Below are 11507 nucleotides of genomic sequence, written 5' to 3'. Positions count from 1 at the left end.
CTCTTCTCATTCCCTCTTGTTGTAGAATTCTTAAGCTATTGTATTTTCTCTGGTTCTTACCACCTAACCAGTCTGGCTATTGGAAACCTCTATTTAGTTTTCAAGAATGTGGCTCTAGAGCTCCTGTTTGTGGTTTCTCCCTCGCCCAGAGACCCTGATCTCTCTTTCTGAGAGAACTCAGTTTACTAGAGTTGCTCTCACTGCTGCTCTCAAGAATATGCACAAGAAGCTAGTGGCAGGGTGGGGAGAGGTGTGGGTTTAAGACTGGGAGGCTGGGGTTTCTCGTGCATCTGGTCAGGAGATCTTCTGTTGTGGTACTCTTAGTGGCTCATTGGTGGACTTCCTGCTGAAATAGGGAACTATACTTCATTAATACCTTTGATATATGTTTTTTGATCCCTTTCCTGATCTCCTCTCTCTCTCCAGTCATGGATTACTTGTTCAGTAGTCTAGGTACTTCTAGGGATAAAGAGGTTTCTGAATGCATCTAGCACAACTGTGGTATCCTGGGTACTCAGTGACTGTTCTTTTTCCCCTGCAGGAGAGTTTGCCACGACGAATTGTTTAACTTCTGCAGTGTTGCCTTGGGAAAGGTGGTGCTGAGAAATCTCCTTTCATTGTCTTCACTGTAAACAAATTCGTATTTTTCTTCAGCTCCAATTGTGTGCTGGAATCCTCTCTCAGGAAGTGCGACCTTCTGCAAAGTCTCTCTCATTCATGGGTGGCTGCTCAAATCATCTCTAGCCTTTGCTCAACCCTGACCAAGATGGGTTGGGGCAGGCTCACACTGATCCTGCTGGCTTTGTAGCCCATACTGAAGTCTGTTTGCCTGTTACTGGTTCACAGGTGGGCAGATTCCTCCTGGTCTCTTGGCATTTGGTGCTGGATACTACAACTCCCACAAAGGTACTTTTGTTTGTGGATGACTTCTAATTCATTGTTACTAAAGCAGGAGAAAAAGGAGGAATGTCTTTTCAGTGCTAAGATGCTGATATCACTCCTTTCCCTGATAATTTTTAATCTTATCTATCTACTTATGTAGATATGCAGTCTATTTGATGTGAATATTATAACATCAAAAAACATCAAGTCAAAATTTTTGTTTAAAGGAATTCTGGCTTGGTGTTGTCCCTAAGGTATCTGACAGAAGTAATGTAAATCATTTCTGAGGGAACACATTTTAAACTGAAGCATCAATGTTTCCCACAGATAAATTTTAAGGGAACATTGTTTAAGATAAAAAAAATTACTCATCATGCAATTAAACAAGGCACTTGAGCAAGAGAAAGAAACAATATCAAACTATGGAGTGCAATTTGGAAAACTATGTATTTATATTATTAGCTAATAATTATTTCAATAAGTACGTTTTAAAAGTTTAAATAAAGGATATTATTGAAAGTAAGATAAAACAATATGAGACTTTCCAAGCTGACCATGTGGATAAAGAACAATGTGAAACCTTTAGAGAGAAAACAAAATGTTATGATTGAAATTTGAAATTCAATGGATGAGTTAAACAGCCCACAAGCACAATTTATGAGAGAACTAATTTACTGGAATAGAGATCTTTAAAAATTAAACAGAGCACAGTAGAGGAAGCCAAACAATGGATGTTTCAGTGATGTGGAAAGTAGAGCAAGAAGATTCAAGATACAGCTAACTGGGGTTCCAGAGGCATATAATAGAAATATTAATAGAAATATAGAGACAATGTTAAGAGTATTAGCTTTGTTTAGTAGGAGCACACCAGACTTAGGCTACCATATTGATTGAATGAACATTAGAGGAAGCTGTGAATGTCTCCGTGATTGCAAGAAGAACAGTATATATTGCAGTTGCTCAATAAATCTTTTTGTTGTCATGATTATTGGTCATGATGATGATGGTAACGATAATGAAGAATGTGATTGTCTCCTCTGTTCTCGCAAAATTCTCTCCCCATTCAGTCTTACTGTGGACGTAACCACATCTAAGTCTGGGATGAATTACACATATCTGTCTGTTACCATTTCTCCTTCCGTATTGACTACTAATCTTAAATTTCTTCTCTAGTTAATAACCTCATTCCTTCAGAATTATTTTCAAAACAGTGCATAAATCAACTGTTTTCAAAACATGTTCAAGGGACTATGAAGCAATGATTATTCTGATTTTGGGGAATGAAACTGTCCACCTTACTTCTCAGGCTATAGTCTTATGCTTCTATGGGTATTTTCTCTTTTCATTCATTTTTGGAATTAGGAGGCTGAGAAATATTTGGGGAAAAGAAAGACACTCTGGGTAGCTAATACTGACAAATATTTGTAGTTCACAAACGCAGTTTATTCCATTAATGTCACAGCCTCCTTCCAGGGAAATCTCCAAGACTTCTACTTTTAACCATATACAACTCTTAGGCTGTATTTGGCATCTATTTTCTACCTTTCACAGCTTTCTATTATTTTCTTTCTAGTTTGAGTTCATCTAAATAAAAATGTGTTTGTGTTGGTAGTTGTTCTATGACCATCTGGAGAGATGACAACTACAGCATCTTGAAGAGGGCATTCAGTACCTAAGGCAAAAACATTATTTTGGTTATTTACCATTTGGCCTGAGGACTTAGTGCTTACTTTCCCTGGACTGGCTCCAAAGAGAAAAGGAGGAAGAACTTCCAGAAATCCTGCCTCAGTTTCCTAATCCCCATATCCACTGCCTAAGCATCCTAACCTTTACATGAGTTAAAGTCAGTTTATTTTGTAGAAGTCTTTAACCTAGGAACCATGAATAGAATGGAGGGTGACTGAGAATCTAACAAAACCATGTGCAAAGGCGGTAAGTAGCTGCAGTTTGCTTGGTAGATGGTCCAGAATTTCCAAAAGAGTTTCAAAAGTATCTCTGACTCAAAGAAGATCAGAAATCACTGTCCTAGGTAATTTAACTCATAAGTATTTCTATACTGAGGAAAGAAAAAATACGCCTCTGAGGAAAGGAGCATAATGGCTCTTTCAATCTTTCTTACCTAATTTCTCAGTATCTTTCTTAGCATCGTTAATAAGAGTAAGTCACATCCATTTCCAAGCTGCTTCTTGGTGTGTGACTCGTCCCACCATCCCATTGCATTATTCTTATATCTTTCAAGGCTGTATGAATGCAGAAAGACAGCTATAGAAATGTCCACACTCCCTGATTACAGATTAATTGAACATTAGTTCTCAAGGAGATTTTAAAGAGCATGTATTTCATCATCCTTATTTGACGTATGAGGCTCACAGGATTCAGTGGCTTCTTCAATCACCGAATAAATGTCAGAGCCATGCCTTGGCAGAATCGTTCTGTTTCACCATATAGAGAGATGACAGTGTTTTTCTGGTTTACTATATGTCTAAGTCTCCTATTTTTTTTGAGGAAGATTAGCCCTGAGCTAACTACTGCCAATCCTCCTTTTTTTGCTGAGGAAGACTGGCCCTGAGCTAACATCCATGCCTATCTTCCTCCACTTTATACGTGGGACGCCTACCACAGCATGGCTTTTGCCAAACGCTGCCGTGTCCACACCTGGGATCTGAACCGGCGAACCCTGGGCCGCTGAAGCTGAATGTGCGAACTTAACCGCTGCACCACCGGGCTGACCCCTCCTATATTTTTAAAATCTGGAACAGAAAAACATGAAATCAAGACATTTTAGTAGATAATGTACTAATGGTGCCTGTTTACTGTCTTTTGTCCCCAAAGAGAATGACAATATTTAACTAAGAGAAGTTTTTAGTTAAGTTTCATGATTATACATGAAACACAGATTAACTTGACATCCATGATTGAAGATGTATACACAGTCAGTAGCATCACTGGAAAAAAATAGTGTCTTCTTTTGTTTTTTGAGGATGAAAACATTTCCTTCTCTCATCTTTTTCTCAGCAGATAGTACTGAGCAGGTCCATGAAAGAGGATAGAAATCATACTTCTGTGGCCATGTTTGTTCTCCTGGGACTGTCAGATGAAAAAGAGCTGCAACTTATCCTCTTTCCAATCTTCCTAGGGATCTACCTTCTGACCATAATCTGGAACCTTGGTCTCATCCTCCTTATCAGGATGGACTCCCACCTGCACACACCTATGTACTTTTTTCTCAGTTTCCTGTCATTTATAAACATCTGCTATTCTTCTTCCATCAGCCCAAGGATGCTTTCAGACTTCTTAAAAGATGAAAAAACAATTTCGTTCATTGCTTGTGCCACCCCGTATTTTGTTGGGTCCTGGATGGCTCAGGCTGAGTGCTGCCTGTTGGCCGTAATGGCCTATGACAGATATGTTGCTATTGGTAGGCCTCTGCAGTACTCAGCCATCATGGATCCTGACTTCTGTCAGAAAATGGTTGCTGGAGCCTATGGGAGTGGTTTCCTTGGTAGCTTAATTCAAACAGTTTCTTGCTTTCATCTCTACTTTTGTGGGCACAATATCATTCCAAATTTCTTCTGTGACATAACCCAGATTATTTTCTTGTCTTGCTCCAATCCCTTTATGAGCCAAATGATTCTTTTTCTGGAATCTATTTTTGTTGGATTCACTTCCTTCCTTGTCATCCTCTTATCCTATGGTTTTATTGCAACTTCCATCCTGAAAATATCCTCCATAAAAGGTAGTGCCAAGGCCTTCAATGCCTGTGCCTCCCACCTGGCTGTTGTGACAATCTTCTATGGCATGGGCTTCTCTGTGTACCTGCATCCTAGCTCTAGCCACTCCAAAAAGCAGAACAAGGTTCTGTCAGTGTTCTATGTTATCCTCATCCCAATGTTAAACCCTTTTATCTATAGTCTGAGGAACAAGGAGATCAAAGAGGCCTTGATGAGGGTAGTAAAGAAGGCAACATATTTATCTCAGTAAGAATAATATTTGAGCAAATATTATTTCCTCCATAAGGAAGACAAGGGTAAAAATATGCAAGTGACCTTTTATAGGTTACAAGAAAGCTAGGTAGAGAGAAGAAGTGAAAACTTGGCTTCTCATGTCTTAATGCCATTATGTTTAGCTGCCACCACCAAGTGATCTGCCTAATGCAGTGTCAGCAACATTGAATTCAGTTTAAAAGGTCTTTTTCCATGATTAGACCTAGGCAGGTAAAACAGTGTTTCGAGATTAGAAGTTCTGATTGATATTATATGTAGATAAATGAGAAGACCTAGGAAGCCACTCAAATAGGTCTTTCCTCTACAATTCTTAAAATGTCTTTTATTTATTTTTAACTAGGTATTTATTTATGTTTTGATTACAATAAAACAAAATCATGTATAAAATTAAAGATGTGAAAATTAAGAGTAATTTTTAAATGAATACTTTTATAATTTCATCCCAAAGGCAGAGGGTGTGAGAGGGAGGGACACAGAAAAAAGAGAAATGGAAAGAGAGAAAAAGTCAGAGAGAGAAAGAGAGAGAGGAGATGAGAGGAGAGAAGAAGGAGAAAGATAATCTAGCTTTATTCTCAAATAATCTTATTCCCTCTATCCTACTCCTTGAGTGTCCTTGTGAAGTGAATTATGAAAAAAAAATTGGAGAAAGGAATGGTAGATAGAAGGGGCACTTTTCAGGTCAAGAGTTGGGGAGATTCTCAGAGACTAGAAAGAAGTCAAAGTCATCAACTTCTGGGCATAGGTGGCCTGGAGCATACTCCAAGGTAGCTTCCCAGAGACCATATAAGACCTCAGAAATGAAGGCTTTCATCGTGAGTGTGGGCGACAGGGTCTAAGTCCCAGTGCTCTGAGCCTCTCAGAGATTCCCAGGCCTTAAGTTTGACCAGGGAGCAGCAGAGACACCAGACTTGAGGGGACCATGGAAACTCAGAGTCCAACCAAGAGAACTTAAAGAAAATTTAAGAAGAAATATTTTTTTCAGGAAAGAGTTTAAGTACTAATCTTCATACGTATTATATTAGTATTTATACAATACTTTCAACTTCATACGGTTACATTGCATAGAAGTGATTCTTTTCTATTAACACGTGCAGTTGGTTGATGAGGAATTATTCCCCTTTTACAGATAGAACCTTTGGGCATATTGTGGTCTGCCACATTCTTCTCAGTGTAGCAACAATCCATCTTGAATCTCATGAAGTGTCATGTGTGGAGCACAAATGGTTCTTAGTGACATAAAGATGTCCTCCATTGCTTATCCATGGCAGCCAAATTCTACACTTTGAGGTTGTATTTTTAAAACCATCTTAAGGGCCTGTTCAATTTAAAAGATTAAATTATTACAGTTCTTACCAGGGCGATATATGACTACTAACCTATTAGCAAGAGTTAAATAATTAACTCATTGCCCCACCCACTCCTCTCTCTAGAATTAATGATAGCTGAAGTAGATGAAACAAAGAATGAGACATTCCAAAAACATCTCTGTATCCCTAGTAACGGCAAGGTAGATGAGTTCCATCTAAACAAAAAAAGACAAACAAGTTTGTGGGAATGATCTTAAATAGATATTCTTAATGAATGCTTAATAATGCAGCATAATATGTTGAAAGGAATTCCAATTCAGAACACATAAATTAAGCCTATTCTTAATAGAAGACATGCTGTGTACTTCACATTCTGATAAGTGATTTATAAGCATTATCTAATTTGATTCTATAAAAAGCTACTCTGTGAAGTAGCAACTATGATCAGCCCCATTTAATAGGTGATAATGCTGTGGCTTCGAGAGGTTAATTTGCTCAACCAGTAAGTGGAAACCTGGAATTCCACCCAGATTGGCTGATAACAGTGCCCAAGGCATTAATCACAATAAGTCATGACTCTGATACGAATTAGTTTTATCATATTCCTTATTGCCTTGATTTCCTCGCCTATGCATAGGAAATCATGCCATATCTGCCTCATGAACCTGCTAAGATGATTGATTCAGGTCAAATATTTGAGAATATGTATGTATGTATCTATCTGAAATCAAAGAGTTTTGTAAACAAGGAAGTGTCCACATACCTAACTTATTATTAGGCTCTATTGCCAGCCAGTTGTGTCACCTTGGACAAATCCTTTAGATAAATTGGCTTCAAATCCTCACCTGGAAATTGATGATATTAGACTATGTTATCACTATGTCCTTTCCTACTCAAATGACTCCTAGGTTGTTAAAAAAAAAAAAAAAAAAAAGCTACATCAATCTTGAGACCATAAGAGGACCATGGGGAAGTGCTGAATTGAATCTGAAGGGACATGGCAAAGTGGGGCATGAAATTAGCACAGAAAAAACTCCGTGATAACCATAACTCCAGAGAGCAGGTATCTGGAGGGTTTTCTCCCTATAATTGTCTTCTCCTTTCATCTCTCACCTAACAACACATTGAGAGGAACCCCAGTGGTGGGCATCTCTTTGGCTCTGAGTGGACAGCCAATTTCATGGCCCAAATCACTCATCTTTGAATGCAATCTGGTCCGCCTGGAAAATTCCTGTGGATAATAAATAAGTGACTTCACCCTTTGGCAAGAACTCTGTCTTCCTGGGGGATCTATGTCAAGATGAGAGGACAAGATTTACAGAAAACAGTGAATTCTGTGCTATTTCAATAGCCGTGTAATAATTCCAGTAGGACATTTGTGGAGCAAGGGTTATGGTCCTCAGTCTCTTTCATTCTCCAATTCTTCCCTCTCCCTCATTTATGCACCCTCTACTTAGGGGCCTTCCTCAGGTTCTCTTTTTCCTTACCCAATTTCCCTGACCCTCAATCAAAATAATAACTTCAAAACAAAAATATTAGGTATTACTCTGGTGAGGAGTGGATGTTCAGTTCTAGTTCTCAAATTCTTAAGTATATGATCTTGAAATCTGTTAATTTCTGTTTGCTACTTATAAATTGGGGACAATAGAATCATCTAGAATCCAATGAGATAATGTCTATAAAGCCTACACACTACAGAAGTTAATAATTGAGCACTCAATCAAAATATTAAATTGTGAATTACAGGGGACTTAACTAAGGTAAAACATATTTGTCTGTTTCCCAACTTTATCTATTCCATGAATCTTTTTAATTTAATTTTCCCTTGGGAATTGTGCTTTTGCATAATTATTAATTTGGTTTCTATTTCAGTATATAACTTTGATTCATAATTTCTGAGTAGCAGCAAAAGCCAAGCTGGTCATTTCATGATGATATGACAAAGTTTTCACGTACAATTCTATTCGTCTTTTGAAATACTCCAAATAACCATCCATTGTCATCTTTGAAGACCCTATGGGTCTGGAGACACTAGCACTGGTGACCCAGATATTAGAGATGACCCACCAGATGAACAGGTAGTGTTGGTGGGACTGTTTCTTTTATCCTTCTTTACTATGTTGTTCGTCATTCAGCAACATTCCTGGCTTTCTTAACCTGATTTTACATCCTGCACAAAATTGCAAATTGTCATGTCCTTAGTAGATCATATTTAGAAGGAGTTTTGGTTAGCTGTATCCCCACAGTAATATCTCCAACCAAAATTTACATCAATCATCTTTTCTTCTACAAACTGCCTTGACAGATGGTGAACACACACAAAAAATTAACCAGAGAGAGTGAGTATATTCAGAATGTTTTTTTTCTTTTCCTCTAGCTTACCAAATTATAAAATCATACACTTTTAGGATCAATTTTCTCATGAACAAGTGAAACAATCCACAACTCCTCACAGTTTTCTGTGAATGATGAGTTACATAGAATACATTTAGTCATGGCTGCCTTTGTTACCAGAATGTTAGTAAGAAAGTGAAGAATTTTAGTACAATTATTTGATCAAAAGTTTGACTTATTTTCACCAAATTGATCAATTATGTTGTTGTTTCAGGGATGTTGTGCATGAGAGTTTATACTTTCAAAATGTTTTCATTGAATGTAATGCATCTGGGATAAATAGCTGATAAATTATATTAGCAACAGTCTATTAAAGAGTAAACAGAAAATTTTTGACACTCATAAAACCATAGCGCAAATGAAACAAAAATCTTTCTCGACATCAAAGCTCATCATAGCTTGATGGTAGTTGTCAACTGACTCAAGTGTACATGAATCAAAGCAAACTAAATAGAAATCATTTATGTGGTTTGTGTCTGCATGGCTCCAGGTGGTTTAACTTGCCTGCGCACTAGGTCTGAATCTATACCTGACCAGAGGTAATGATGTCCGACTGTCTACAGAGCTGATGATGTCTCAGAAATTTCCCCAAATTAACCCGTACAACTCTATCGCACCTGGCATTCCTATTCACGGATATAGCCATCATTCATGGTTATCTGTAAGCAGTCAATGATAATAACAGCCAACATCTATTGAAAAATTAATGTGTACCAGATTATGTGCTGAACATTGGCACGAATTTCCTAATAAAAGCCTCCCATTAACCTTATAGTTTAGAGGCTCTTGTCGTCCTCACTTTGTTAAAAGTAAATCATACCTAGTGTGTTTAAGTGACTAGGACCAGTTCATAGAGTGAGAGAGTATCAGAACTAAATTTTTTTTTCCAGTTTTAGTGAGATGTAATTGATATATAACGTTGCATAAGTTTAAGGTGTACAACACAATGATTTGATATATGTAAATATCGTAAAATGATTACCACAATAAGATTAGTTAACACCCGTCACCCCACATAGTCACAGTATTCTTCCCTGTGATGAGAACTTTTGTCGTCTATTCTCTTAGCACTTTCAAATATACAATGCAATATTGTTAACCAAGTCATCTTGCTGTATGTTATATTGCCAGAAATTATTTGTCTTATAACTGGAGATATGTACCTTTAGGCCACATTCACTCAATTCCCCCACTTTCTACCCTCTGCATCTGGCAACCACAAATCTTATCTTTGCTTCTATGAGGTTATTTTTTTTTATACTCCACATTCAAATAGATCATATGGTACTTGTCTTTCTCTGTCTGATTAATCTCAGCACAATTCCTTCAATGTCTATCCAGATTGTTGCAAATGCCAGGATTTCCTTCTTTTTTATGCCTGAATAATATTCTCTTATTATACATATTATTTATGTTACTTATACATAATTATACATACACATGTTGTTTATATTATTTTTACATTTATTATATGATTTCTTTGTCCATTCATCTGTTGATGGACACTTAGAGTGTATCCACGTCCTGGCTATTATAGATAATACTGCATTGAACATGGGAGTTCAGGTATCTTTTTGGGACAGTGATTTCATTTCCGTTGGATATATACCCAGGATGGAATTGCTGGATCATATGATAGGTTTATTTTTAATTTTTTGAGGAAAATCCACATTATTTTCCACAGTAACTATACTAGTTTACATTCTCACAGCAGTTCATACGGTTCCTTTTTCTCCACATTCTTACCTGTAGTTTTATCTCTTGTCTTTTTTGATGATAGCCACTCTAACAGATGTGAGTTGATATCTTATTGTGGTTTTGATTTCAATTCCTTGATGATTAGTGATGCTGAACACATTTTCACATATCTGTTGTTAGTTTGGATGTCTTCTTCATAAAAATATCTATTCAGGTCCTATACCAAAATTTTAATTGGATTATTTATTTGCTGTTGAATTGTATGAGTTCCTTATGCATTGTGGATATTAACCCCTTATGAGATACGTGATTACAAATATTTTCTCCCATTCTGTAGATTACCTTTTCATTAGCTTATCGTTTCTTTTGCTGTGCAGATGTTTTTTTATTTTGATATAATCCTTCTTGATTATTTTTAATTTTTTTGCTTGTGCTTTAGGTGTAATATTGAAAAAAGTCTTTTCCAATACATGATCAGAAGAATTTTCTCTATGTTTTCTTCTAGGAGTTTTATGGTTACTGGTCTGACATTTAAGTCTTTAATTCTTTTTGAGTTTATTTTTGTGAGTGGTGTAAGATTGGTGTCTAGTTTCATTGTGTGCATGTGAATATCCAATTTTCCCAAACCCGTTTATTGAAGAGACTGTATTTTTTCCATTGAGTATTTCACGCTCTCTTTTCAAATGTTGGTTGATCATATACCCACAGTTTTATTTCCGGGCTCTTGATTCTGTTCCATTGGTCTAAGTGTCTGTTTCTATGCTAGTACCATACTGCTTTGATTACTATGGCTTTGTAATATAGTTTGAAATCAGGAAGCGTAATGCCTCTTTGACAGCTTTATTCTTCTTTCTCAGGATTGCTTTGTCTGTTCGGGGCCTTTTGTATTTCCACAAAAATTTTAGGATTGTATGTTCTATTTCTGTGAAAAATGTCACTGGAATCTTGGTAGAGACTGCATTGAATATATCGATGGCTTTGGGTAGTATGGATATTTTAATAATATTAATTCTTCAAATCCATGAACCTGGGATACCTTTCCATTTACTTGTGTCTTTTTCAATTTCTTTTGTCAATGTCTTATAGTGTTCAGTGAAGAGAACTTTAACCTTCTTGGTTAAATTTATTGCTAAGTATTTTGTTTTTTGATGCTGTTGTGAATGAGATTATCTTATTTATTTCTTTTTCAGACAATTTGTGTTAATATCTAGAATGCTTAGTT

At 36.7% G+C, this 11507-nt stretch overlaps 1 protein-coding gene across 1 annotated transcript; it reads left to right on the top strand.

Moving 5' to 3' along the window:
* Positions 1 to 3918: 3918 nt before the first annotated feature.
* Positions 3919 to 4863, top strand: LOC138916882 (olfactory receptor 5AN6-like). Its single transcript, XM_070230486.1, has one exon. It carries the CDS (start codon positions 3919 to 3921, stop codon positions 4861 to 4863), a length of 945 nt encoding a protein of 314 aa, XP_070086587.1.
* The last annotated feature ends 6644 nt before the right edge of the window (positions 4864 to 11507 follow it).

The sequence above is a fragment of the Equus caballus genome, chromosome 12, assembly GCF_041296265.1.
Source record: "Equus caballus isolate H_3958 breed thoroughbred chromosome 12, TB-T2T, whole genome shotgun sequence".
In the NCBI taxonomy this organism is placed as follows: Eukaryota; Metazoa; Chordata; class Mammalia; order Perissodactyla; family Equidae; genus Equus; species Equus caballus.
This window is presented reverse-complemented; position numbering and strand designations above follow the sequence as displayed.

Coding starts and splice junctions, on each gene's coding strand:
- LOC138916882 (XM_070230486.1), top strand. CDS start 3,919: ATGAAAGAGGATAGAAATCATACTTCTGTGGCCATGTTTGTTCTCCTG.